This window comes from Rana temporaria, chromosome 5, assembly GCF_905171775.1.
Source record: "Rana temporaria chromosome 5, aRanTem1.1, whole genome shotgun sequence".
NCBI classification, from domain to species: Eukaryota; Metazoa; Chordata; class Amphibia; order Anura; family Ranidae; genus Rana; species Rana temporaria.
In genome coordinates, this window is record NC_053493.1 from 409,888,678 (window position 1) to 409,901,412 (window position 12,735).

At 50.1% G+C, this 12,735-nt stretch overlaps 1 protein-coding gene across 1 annotated transcript in view; it reads right to left on the reverse strand.

The window, feature by feature from the left end:
- The window catches only part of TRAPPC9 (trafficking protein particle complex subunit 9), an 806,634-nt gene extending 793,963 nt beyond the window's left edge, over nt 1-12,671 (reverse strand). The window contains exons 1-3 of the mRNA XM_040355009.1: nt 12,586-12,671; nt 10,576-11,179; nt 3,408-3,553 (exon numbers count right to left, since the gene is read on the reverse strand). Of these exons, the coding sequence (XP_040210943.1) occupies nt 3,408-3,553; nt 10,576-11,179; nt 12,586-12,655 (820 nt within the window). The 5' untranslated portion in view covers nt 12,656-12,671. The remainder of the gene's footprint in view (nt 1-3,407; nt 3,554-10,575; nt 11,180-12,585) is intronic.
- Nucleotides 12,672-12,735: the final 64 nt, after the last annotated feature.

Consider the following 12,735-nt stretch of genomic DNA (forward strand, 5'->3'; position numbering starts at 1 on the left):
GCCATTCTGCCGACGTACATGTGCAGGAGGCGGTCCTTAAGTGGTTAACTGAAATAATGAAGGAGTAGCACACACCTGGCCATGAAACAGCTTTTGATTAAATTGTCCAATTACTTTTGGTCCCTTAAAAAAGGGGGAAGGAAGCTATTCTTAAGAGCTGTAATTCCTAAATCCTTCCCCCAATTTGGATGTACATACCCTCAAATTAAACCTCAGAGTGTACACGCTCAGCCCATATCCAGGGCTGTGGAGTCGGTAGATAAATGTTCCGACTCCTCAGTTTTATGTACTTCCGACTCCGACTCCCCGACTCCGACTCCTCTGTATTAATATGCGAATGTATTTTATACATTCCTTGAGGGAAAGAAACGCAACCTACCAGAGGACTACTGGCTGGGAAGCCAACAGTCTACTGTATTGCACAGTTTAAGCAAAAGACAAACACAATGAAAACAATCAAGTGACTGGATAGTAGCAGTAGGCATAAACATCAGGAACAGGATCTTTACCAGTTCGAAAATACAAACCACATTATTTGGTTGTTTTAGAACAAAAACAAAGCTTATCTATAATGAACCAAAAACAAAATCTGTAAAACCTAGAAATGGTTTATATTAATCTTGAAATGTAGTTCTAGGCTTAGCAAATGCAAATCAATTCAATGTAGAGTTCTAAGGAAGAGAATTGCCTCTGCCAGATCCTCTTTCATAGAAGCTCTTAAGTCAGACTGAGCCTAGGTTCACACTGCTGCAAATTCAAAATCGCGGTAAAATGCGCGATTTTACCGCGATTTCGCGGCTGCGATTTTGCCGCGATTTCGGCCGCAATTTAATGTAAATCGGGCCCGAAATCGCAAAAAGTAGTACAGGAACTACTTTTTGAAATTGCAGATGCGGCGTCGCACTGATTAGGACAGTGCCATTGCCGACAATTGCCGCCGATTTGAGATGCGATTTGACATGTCAAATCGCATCTCAAATCGTTCCAAATCGTACCCAGTGTGAACCAGGGCTTTATTATTTTTAGGGCTGAAAATAATCTTTCGACACTGACTTGGGTGGGTGGCATTGCAGTAACTATTCTGGCCACATCACTAACGATCTCCGGATAAACAAGGATGGCTTCTTCAACAGTAAGTTTTGATGAGCGATCATACTTTTCAACTTCTTTTAGTGCTTTATAAAACTCCTGTTGGAATTTTTTTATTTGGACACTTACTGGTTCTCTAACATGCGTTCCCTGTAAAAGCAGAACACAACAGTATGGAAAGTATAAGTATTGCAGCTCCTAATTGTGCGTTGCGTGCCATATAGTGAAGCACATGAAAAGCATGCTTCTTCACGGTCACTTAACGTGTTCGTTTTGCGGTTACGTGAGGCACTGCATGCATTGGTCTTTATTCTTACAGTAGAGAAGTCATTAATTATAACTTTTTGTGAATTGGGACATTTAAACCTGTTTTTTTTTTTTTTTTTTTATTCCAATCTAAATTTAGTAGGAGTCGGAGTCGGTGCATTGTTTGCCGACTCCGACTCCAGGTACCCAAAATTTCCCCCGACTCCTCGACTCCGACTCCACAGCCCTGCCCATATCCATTATACAACTATGAAAAAAATCCCCAAAATTGTGCCTGTGTCCAAGTATATATGGACCTAACTGTATGTCTTCCTTTTACATCAGTGTGGTGTAAATGCTAAATAGATAATAGTGAACATCACAGCATGCCAGACACACAGGGCCGCCATCAGGGGGGTACAGGCAGTACACCTGTAAGGCCGAGTACTCACGGCAGGACATGTCCGATGAAAACGGTCTGCAGACCGTTTCCATCGGACATGTCTGGCCGGGGACTGCCCGGGGACTTCTGTTCGATGGCTATACACACCATCGAACAGAAGCCCGCGCGTAAACATTACGCGGGGCGTGTCCGCGGTGTCGCCGCGTCGATGACGCGGTGTCGCCGCGACAATGACGCGGCGACGTGGGCGGGCCGCCTTAAAAATGCTTTCACGCATGCGTCGAAGTCATTCGACGCATGCGAGGGATAACGGGCGGCCGGACATGTACGGTAGGTCTGTACAGACGACCGTACATGTCCGGGCGGACAGGTTTCCAGCGGACTGTTTTAAAGCAAGTCCAGGAAATAGTTGTCCGCTGGAAACCTGTCCGATCCGCCCGAAAATGGTCCGCTCGGGCCAACACACGGCCAAACATGTCTGCTGAAACTGGTCTGCGGACCAGTTTCAGCAGACATGTTTGGTCGTGAGTACGGGGCCTAAGGGGTCCGGAGGTCCCCAGGGCCCGAGATGGCAACGGCCCCTTTTTTTATTTATTTTTATATATATTATTATTATTAAAGGGCCCAGAGGCCCCCAGATGGAAACCCCCCTTTTTTTTTTATAAAAAAAAGAATATATATTTTTTATATTATTTCATTTTTTTTATATATATATATATATATATATATATATATATATATATATTTTTTTTTTTTTTTTTAATTTTTTTTTTAATTTTTTTTTTATTATTAAAGGGCTCAGAGGTCCCCAGGGCCCTGGATGGCAACCCCCCCTTTTCTTTTCTTTTATAAATGTTTATTTTTTTTTATAATTTGAATTTTTTTTATTTTTATTAAAGGGCCCAGAGGTCCCGGATGGCAACCCCCCTTTTAAAAAAAAAAAAAGATATATATTTTGTATTTCTTTTTTTCTCTTTGTTAAAGGGCCCAGATATATATTTTTCTTTATTCCCTATTTTTCTTGTAAGGGGCCCCCCCCCCCCGAATCTCAATTCACAGCAGCCCCCCCCCCCCCCCGCTTCTCAATTTCAGGCAGCAGCACCCCCCACCCCGGGTTCTCTGCTCCAGGGGGCCCATGCCTGAAGCTGTGTAAGGGGCCCCATAATTCCTGATGGCGGCCCTGCAGACACACACACACACACACAGGGAGAGCCCACTCACCACCACAAGAAAGACTACTACTGACCACTCAGGAATTATTAAGCCCTGGTTCACACTGGTGCGACTTTGAAATCGTGCTACTTCAGTGTGATTTCAAAGCCGCAGATCAGTGCGATTTGCACCTCGGATTTCATTGCGGCTGTGCCAAGATTTGGTACATGAGCTTCTTTGGAATGTTTTTTGGAGTGAAGGGAGGCCCATTCGAATAAATGGTGCCACTCTAAAAAATAACTCTTCACAAAAAAAAAGCGAAACAAACCGAGCCGCAGCAACTGTCGCCGCGATACGCTCAGGTGTGAACGGAGCCTAAGACTCAGGGGTGCTTTTTATCATTTAGGTGTGAATTGCCTCATCTGTTGGAGTCCCATGCAAATACCTGGCTGTGAACAGTAATAGAAAGACCAATAATCAATATATCATACCTCTGAATCTCTCATTAATATCTTACCTCCGAGCCACACAAAGTCATTGACAGCCCGTAACAGCTCAACGGCCATGTGATAATGGACCAGAGCGTCCTGGAGCATCCCAGCCTGCAGACTGAGGTCACCCACGTGCTTGCGCATGCGTCCCTGGCACCGCTTTTTGTAATGCCTGCAGAGACAACATTTAGAAAACATAAAAAAAATGAGATATACTTGAATGTCCTTTTAAAGGAGATGTAGAATTTACACACAAAATACAGTAAATATGTGCATATGTGTATTGCCTTTACTATGTAAATATACACACATTCATATCATTATTACCAAAAGTATTGGGACGCCTACCCTTACACACACATCGGCCCAGATTCACAGAGAGCAAGGCGCACATTACGCCGCCGTAGAGCAAACACCGTACGCCACGCCAACGTAGCTCGGAGAGGCAAGCGTTGCATTCAGCAAGCCAGTGCCTCCCAACGCTGCGCCAGCGTGGCGTGGATTTCGAAGGCGCATGCTGGCGTAGGTGGAAGTGGGCGTGACCCCATGCAAATGAGGCGTGACACCATGCAAATGATGGGCCGAGCGCCAGACAGGTACGTATCACGAAACTGCGCATGCGCCGTGACGTGGACACATGCACAGCACCCCCCCCCCCCCTGCGCCTGCTCACAACCACGCTGGCACAACTGCCTAAGCCAGGGGTTGACAAATTTGCTTGGAATCTAGGAGCCAGCTAAAAAAGTTAGGAGCCAGAAAACACGCCCCGTCCCGATGAGCTTGCGCGCAGAAGCGAACACATATGTGAGCAGCGACCGCATATGTAAACGGTGTTCAAACCACACACGTGAGGTATCGCCGCGATTGGTAGAGCGAGAGCAATAATTCCAGCCCTAGACCTCCTCTGTAACTCAAAACATGCAACCTGTAGATTTTTTTAAACGTCGCCTATGAAGATTTTAAAGGGTAAAAGTTTGTCGCCATTCCACGAGCGGACGTAATTTTGAAGCGTGACATGTTGGGTATCAATTTACTCGGCGTAACATTATCTTTCATAATATTTAAAAAAATGGGGATAACTTTACTGTTGTCTTATTTTTAAATTGAAAAAAGTGTAATTTTTCCCCAAAAAAAGTGCGCTTGTAAGACGCTGCGCAAATACGGCGTCACAGAAAGTATTGCAACGATCGCCATTTTATTCTCTAGGGTGTTAGGATAAAAAATATATATAATGTTTGGGGGTTCTAATTAGAGGGAAGAAGATGGCAGTGAAAATAGTGAAAAATTACATTAGAATTGCTGTTTAACTTGTAATACCAACGGCCAACACCAGATGGCGCCAGCTTACACATCTGGTGGTAATAACTTGTAATACCAACGGCTCACCACCAGATGGCGCCAGCTTGCCCCCCCTTCCAAGCCAAGTCGCCAGGACCCTATTTCTAGTCACCATGGCGACCCGGCGACCGGGATTTGTCGAGCCCTGGCCTAAGCTACGTCGGATCACCGCGTACGTCGTGAACATAACGTACGCCCAGCCAGACACACGTCCAACGCACAATACGCCAGCTTGTGTTCCCTGGTGCAGACATGTGCATGGCTGTGGCCGGGTTGCACCTCATTTATGGGGAATAACTTTACGCCGGACGTAAAACTTGCGCGCATCTCGCGTAGCATGCGCCGGGCACACGGCCACATGCACGTTCGTGAATCGGCGTATTTCCCTCATTTGCATGTTTGAATGGCTAGTCAATAGGAGCAGCACCATGCGCCCAGCCCATATGTGCGCCCACCCTACGCCGGCGTGTGCAATCTACGTCGGGGGGGTGTAGCCTGTTTTTAGGTGCATGTTGGTTCGTGGGTCTGCCGCACACATACGCCGGCGCACATTTGCACTTACGTTGGCGTAACGTGTTATACGTCAGCGTAAGTGCTTTGTGAATCTGGGCCATTAACTTTAATGGAATCCCAGTTTTATGCCGCGTACACACAATGTTTTTTTTTTCAATGTCATTAAAAGCGATCGTGTGTGCGCTTCAGAGCATTTTTCGGGTTCTGAAAAACGGGCAAATTTTTTTTCCGAACATGCTCTATTTTTTCCCCGACGCTTTTAACGTTGCAGTTTTTCGGGTTGTAAAAAATGGTCGTGTGTGGGCTTTAACGACGTGAAAAACCCGCGCATGCTCAGAAGCAAGTTATGAAACGGGAGCGCTCATTCTGGTAAAACTAGCGTTCGTAATGGAGTAAGCGCATTCATCACGCTGTAACAGACAGAAAAGCGCAAATCGTCTTTTACTAAGGGTTCTTTCACACGGAGCGGACCGTTTCTGGGTCCGCTCCGTGTGTCTCCGTCGGCTCAGCGGGGATCCCCGCTGAGCTGTCGGCGGATAGGGCGGTCCCCGCACACAGTGCAGGGACCGCCCTGTCTCAGCTCCGCTCTGCCCTATGGGGAACCGGATGCAGACGGACCGTCTGTCCGTCTGCATCCGTTCCGTTCCGCCGGACGGAAGAAAAATAGGGTTTTCTTCCGTCCGAAAACCGGATCCCGACGGACGCGGACGTTAGCGGATGCTCCATCCGCTAACGGACGCGATCCCATAGGGATGTATTACAAGTCCGTTAACGGACTTGTAATAACGGACAGGCGGAGCGGACGTCTGAAAGGGGCCTTACACGGAATCGGCAAAAGCAGCCCCAAGGGTGGCGCCATCCGCATGGAACTTCCCCTTTATAGTGCCGTCGTTCGTGTTGTACGTCACCGCACTTTGATAGAGCATTTTTTTTTTCACGATTGTGTGTAGGCAAGGCCGTTTTAATGATGAAGTTGAATAAAAACATTGTTTTTTCTAGAGCCTGAAAAACTTTGTTTTTTTATAACCCGAAAAATTATCGTGTGTACGCGGCATAAGACTGTAGGGTTCAATATTGAGTTGGCCCACCCTTTGCAGCTATAACAGATTCAATTCTTCTGGGAAGGCGGTCCACAAGGTTTAGGAGTGTGTCTATGGGAATGTTTGACCATTCTTCCAAAAGCGCATTTGTGAGGTCAGGTGCTGATGTTGGAGGAGAATGCCTGGCTCACAGTCTCCGCTCTAATTCATCCCAAAGGTGTTCTATCGGGTTGAGGTCAGGACTCTGTGCAGGCCAGACAAATTCCTTCACCCCCAAACTTACTCATTCATGTCTTTATGGACCTTGCTTTGTACACTGGTCCAAATCATTTGGTGGAGGGGGGATTATGGTGTGGGGGGTTGTTTATCAGGGGTTGTGCTTGGCCCCTTAGTTCCTGTGAAGGGAACTCTTAAGGTGTCAGCATACCAAGACATTTTGGACAATTTTATGCTCCCAACTTTGTGGGAACAGTTTGGGGACGGCCCCTTCCTGTTCCACCATGACTGCACACCAGTGCACAAAGCAAGGTCTATAAAGACATATAGCCAGATTCACATAGATCGGCGTATGTTTAAGCGGGCGTAGCGCAGCTCATTTGCGCTACGCCAGCGTAAAATAGAGCGGCAAGGCCAGTATTCACAAAGCACTTGCTCCCTAAGTTACGTCGGCGTAGCGAAAATGGGCCGGCGTAAGCCCGCCTAATTCAAATTAGGCAGGTAGTGGGCGTACTACATGTAAATTAACCGTGACCCCATGTAAATGAAGGGCCGTTGGTACGGCGCATGTGCGTGCATGCTCAGAATCACGTCGCAAATACTCCCTACGATACGACGGCTCAATGCGTACGACGTGAACCTAACTTACGCACAGCCCCATTCACGTACGACTTACGTAAACAACGTAAAATTTGACGGCAGTTCCGACGTCCATACCTTGCATGGGCTGCGCCACCTAGAGAGGTGTTTTATCTTTACGCCAGCGTATGTCTTACGTTAACGCCGTTGCTTACTGCGACGGGTGTACGTGCGTTCATGAATCAGCGTATCTTGCCAATTTACATATTCGACGCGTTAATCAACGTAAGCGCCCCTAGCTGCCAGCGTAAATATGCACCCAAGATACAACGTCGGCCGTATCTTGGACAAATTCAGGCGTATCTGGTTTCCAGAATACGCTTAAAGATACGACGGCGCACATTCGGACTTACGACGGCGTATCTACTGATACGTCGGCGTAAGTCTCTCTGAATCTACCTAATAGATGAGGGAGTTTGGGGAAGGAAGGAAGGGAGCCCCAGAGCACACTAAAACAGAGGGGTTATTTACTAAAACTGGAGAGTGCAAAATCTGGTGCAGCTCTGCACAGAAACCAATCAGCTTCCAGGTTTTATTGCCAAAGCTTCATTGAACAAGCTAAGGTTGGAAGCTGATTGGCTGCCATGCACAGCTGCATTAGATTCTGCTCTCTCAGCACCGCCACCATCCATAGCACTCCCCATCATTTTTTTATTTAATACAAGGGGCTCTCTGGTTAGACGATGTTTTGTTTCAAATGCATCTTTATGCATTGACATACCTCCTTAGACCCAGTCACCTGCTGACTCGGCACCATTCACAGACAGTATAAAGTGATTGTGAAGGTTTTTTCTTTTTTTTCCAAATAACAAACATTTACATACTTACCTGCTCTGTGCAAGGGTTTTGCACAGAGCGGCCCCAATCCTACTTTTCTGGGGTGCTCCGGTGGCGCTCCTCCTCTTCATCGAGTGCCCCCACGGAGAGACGATTTCCATGGGGGCACCCATGCGGGTACGCTCCCGAGTCCTGCTGCTGCGTCCATTGACATAGACAGCGGGACTCTGCCCCGCCCCCCAGCTCTCATGTCAATGGATTTGATAGAGCTAATGGCTCCTGCTGCTATCAATCTATCCAATGAGGATCCGAGACAGTGGCTGGAGCTGCTGTACTCTTTCTCATCGCTGGAACGATCGGGTTCACGTAAAAAAAAAAAAAAAAAGAAGAAGAAGGGGGGGCACAGAGGGATAAACCAAAACTACCGACTACTACAACGATTTCTAGATCCCCCCCTCCCCCCTGCTCCATCAGGTATGAGAAATTATTACTTCCAATGTTCCAAGCTGGACTAATGTAAGTATACAAAACAAATAATTCAGCTATAATTAGGGTTGTCCCGATACCGATACCAGTATCGGTATCGGGACCGATACTGAGTTTTTGCGGGAGTACTTGTACTCCCGCAAATGCCCCCGATGCCTCATCCGATACTACACCCCCACCTCCCCGCCGCCGCAACGAAAGCCGCCGCCGCATACCGCAACGCCGCCTGGTTAAACAGCGTGCGGGGAACATTACAGCTTTCACTTGAATAGCTGTAATGTTTCCCGCCGTGCCATGTATAGACACAGGTGATCTGTCCAATCCCGAGCAAGGGGGAGTGTCTATACGCGGCGCAGCGGGGAACACTACACCCCCACCTCCCCGCCGCCGCAACGAAAGCCGCCGCCGCATACTGCAACGCCGCCTGGTTAAACAGCGTGCGGGGAACATTACAGCTTTCACTTGAATAGCTGTAATGTTTCCCGCCGTGCCGTGTATAGACACGGGTGATCTGTCCAATCCCGAGCAAGGGGGAGTGTCTATACGCGGCGCAGCGGGGAACACTACAGCTATTCAAATGAAAGCTGTGATGTTCCCCGCACGCTGGGGCGGCGGCATCATCTAGGTATGGGGGAACATGGCTGGTTATATGGGGGATATGGCTGGTTATATGGGGGACATGGCTGGTTATATGGGGGACATGGCTGGTTATATGGGGGACATGGCTGCATATGTGGGGGGACATGGCTGGTTATATGGGGGACATGGCTGGTTATATGGGGGACATGGCTGCATATGTGGGGGGACATGGCTGCATATGTGGGGGGACATGGCTGCATATGTGGGGGGACATGGCTGCATATGTGGGGGGACATGGCTGCATATGTGGGGGGACATGGCTGCATATGTGGGGGGACTTGGCTGCCTTTTGTGGGGGGACATGGCTGCATATGTGGGGGGACATGGCTGCATATGTGGGGGGACATTTAAAAAAAAGTATCGGTATTCGGTATCGGCGAGTACTTGAAAAAAAGTATCGGTACTTGTACTCGGCCCTAAAAAAGTGGTATCGGGACAACCCTAGCTATAATGTTTTTTTCAGTGACAGGACACAAAAATAGAATATACGTTTTTTGTTTTTTTTGATCGGGGGACAGGGACCTTCCGCGTCGGGGGACAGGGACCGTCCACGTCGGGGGGACAGGGACCTTCCGCGTCAGGGGACAGGGACCGCCAGGGGTCAGGAACCATCCACAACAGGGTACAGGGACCGTCCGCGTCAGGGGACAGGGACCGTCCGCGTCAGGGGACAGGGACCGTCCGCGTCAGGGGACAGGGACCGTCCGCGTCAGGGGACAGGGACCGTCCGCGTCAGTGACCATCTGCGACAGGGACCCACCGGGCAAGGGCCATTCTTGGGTGGATACCCAGATTTTATATCTACATATTAAACATAATATAAGACAGTGAGTGTGGAGAGAGATAATACATTGTAGATGGTGGGGGAGGGTGACTGAATACAATCTGTGGAGGAAACCTTCTATCATTATATACAGAGAGCTCAGCACAGGGATGTGACCAGCCATGTAATGACAGCTCTGCACAACCAGCTCAATGAAAGGAACACAGAGCATACACTCTGCTTATAAGATCACTGGGGGCCCCTGAGGGCCAACCAATGGGCCCTCCAGCTGCAGCACCCCAGAAAGCCGCCATCTCCAGCAGGGGGCAGTACTCACTCACCCAGCCCCTCCAGCCAATCACTTACCTTTCTCCCAGCTGTCTCTTGCCAGTTCTGCCCTCACTTCCTGCTTCCTAAAAGGGGAGGAGCAACTCATTCCCAGACGCAACCACCACACAGGGGGGGGGAGTGATCCTGTTCTTGTCAAATCTCTTTAAATAAACTGCATGAAAATAAACAATCCGTGATCATTTCTGAGAGGAATAAATCGGTGTGTGCCAAAGAAATGTTATGACAGAGCGATGCCTGTTTTATTTTCGTTGTATAATGCTAAACGTCACAAGGCTTCCCCCCCAAAAAAGCGGCTTATGTGGTATCGCCCGTCGGGCTTAAAGCATTCTTAACCATGCGGTGATTGGCGGAAAGCGGCTCGCGCCGAGAGTCATTGTTTCCAGTGGTAGTGAATAAATAAAATACACCGATATAACCATTTGAGGCACTCACCTGCTGTCTGGATCGAGCCCTACAAAGTCTTTCTTCTCATAGGGAACATAGAGCAGCGGGATCTTCTCCCCGGACTTCTCGCTGGTCCTGTCCAGCCTCTTACACTCCAGGACAATGAAGAGAGACTCAATGATATCCTCCACGTGTTTCTCCACAGCGTCGCAGTCCTCATAGCTGGGGTAAAACGCCACGTCGATCCGCTGCTGATCCGCCACCTCCTCCTGCAGCCCGAAGACGAAGAGGCGAGAGTCGTAGAGCGTGGAGCTGTAGGCCTCCTTGTGCTGGTCAAACTTCAGGAAGGTGTGGGTGAGCTCCTTGGGCGAGCCGCACTCCGCAATGCAGATGAGCCCCACCACTTTGCGGTGCGTCTGAAAGTCCCCCCAATCGTTGTTCTCTAGGGGATACTGGTGGCGGTAGCGGATGTAGAGGCCCCGCTGGGAGTTGTTGACGTTGACTTGAGAGACGGAAGAGATACGTTTGTAAATCTTAAAGAAGTTGTCATTCTTCACCACCCCGACAAACTGAACCACAACCAGGAGGCTCTGATGGTCTTCTGCACACTGCATGTAATCCGGGACACTCATTCCGATATTAGGATTAGGTCCTAAGAGGTGGAAATAAAAATACAGAATAAAACCAAATGCTTCTATACCAGGGGTCTCCAAACTTTATAAACAAAGGGCCAGTTTACTATCCTTTTTAGGGGGGCCAGACTAAAGCCTCGTACACACGTACCAGGGTCAGCAGACAGGGATCAACCGTGTCAGCCCCAGCGGGCAGGGATCGTCTGCGCCAGGGTCAGGGACCATCCACGCCAGGATAAGGGGACAGGAACCAATTCCGCGACAGGGACCTTCCGAGGGTACAGGGACTGTCCGCGTCAGGGGACAGGCACCGTCAGGGGTCAGGGGAAAGGGGCCGTCCGCAACAGGGGACAGGGACCTTCCGCGACAGGGGACAGGGACCTTCCGCGACAGGGACCGTCCGCGACAGGGGACAGGGACCGTCCGCGACAGGGGACAGGGGCCGCCCGCGTCAGGGGACAGGGACCGCCCGCGTCAGGGGACAGGGACCGCCCGCGTCAGGGGACAGGGACCGCCCGCGTCAGGGGACAGGGACCGCCCGCGTCAGGGACCGTCTGCGTCAGGGGACAGGGACCGTCTGCGTCAGGGACCTTCCGCGTCAGGGGACAGGGACCTTCCGCGTCAGGGGACAGGGACCTTCCGCGACAGGGACCTTCCGCGTCAGGGACCGTCCGCATCAGGAGACAGGGACCTTCCGCGACAGGGGACAGGGACCTTCCGCGACAGGGGACAGGGACCGTCAGGGACCATCCGCAACAGGGGACAGGGACCTTGCGCGTCAGGGGACAGGGACCTTCCGCGTCAGGGGACAGGGACCGTCCGCGTCAGGGGACAGGGACCGTCCGCGTCAGGGGACAGGGACCGTCCGCGTCAGGGGACAGGGACCTTCCGCGTCAGGGGACAGGGACCTTCCGCGTCAGGGGACAGGGACCTTCCGCGTCAGGGGACAGGGACCTTCCGCGTCAGGGGACAGGGACCGTCCGCGACAGGGGACAGGGACCTTCTGCACCAGGGTCAAGAAACAGGGACCGTCTGCACCAGCCTCAGCGGGGAGGGACCATCTGCGACAGGGACCCACCGGGCAAGGGCCATTCTTGGGTGGATACCCAGATTTTCTATCTACATATTAAACATAATATAAGACAGTGAGTGTGGAGAGAGATAATACATTGTAGATGGTGGGGGAGGGTGTCTGAATACAATCTGTCATTATATACAGAGAGCTCAGCACAGGGGATGTGACCAGCCATGTAATGACAGCTCTGCACAACCAGCTCAATGAAAGGAAAACAGAGGATACGCTCTGCTTATAAAATCACTGGGGGCCCCTGAGGGCCAACCAATGGGCCCTCCAGCTGCAGCACCCAGAAAGCCGCCATCTCCAGCAGGGGGCAGCACTCACTCACTCACCCAGCCAATCACTCACCTTTCTCCCAGCTGTCTCTTGCCAGTTCTGCCCTCACTTCCTGCTTCCTAAAAGGGGAGGAGCCACTCATTCCCAGACGCAACCACCACACAGGGGGGGGGAGTGATCCTGTTCTTGTCAAATCTCTTTAAATAAACTGCATGAAAATAA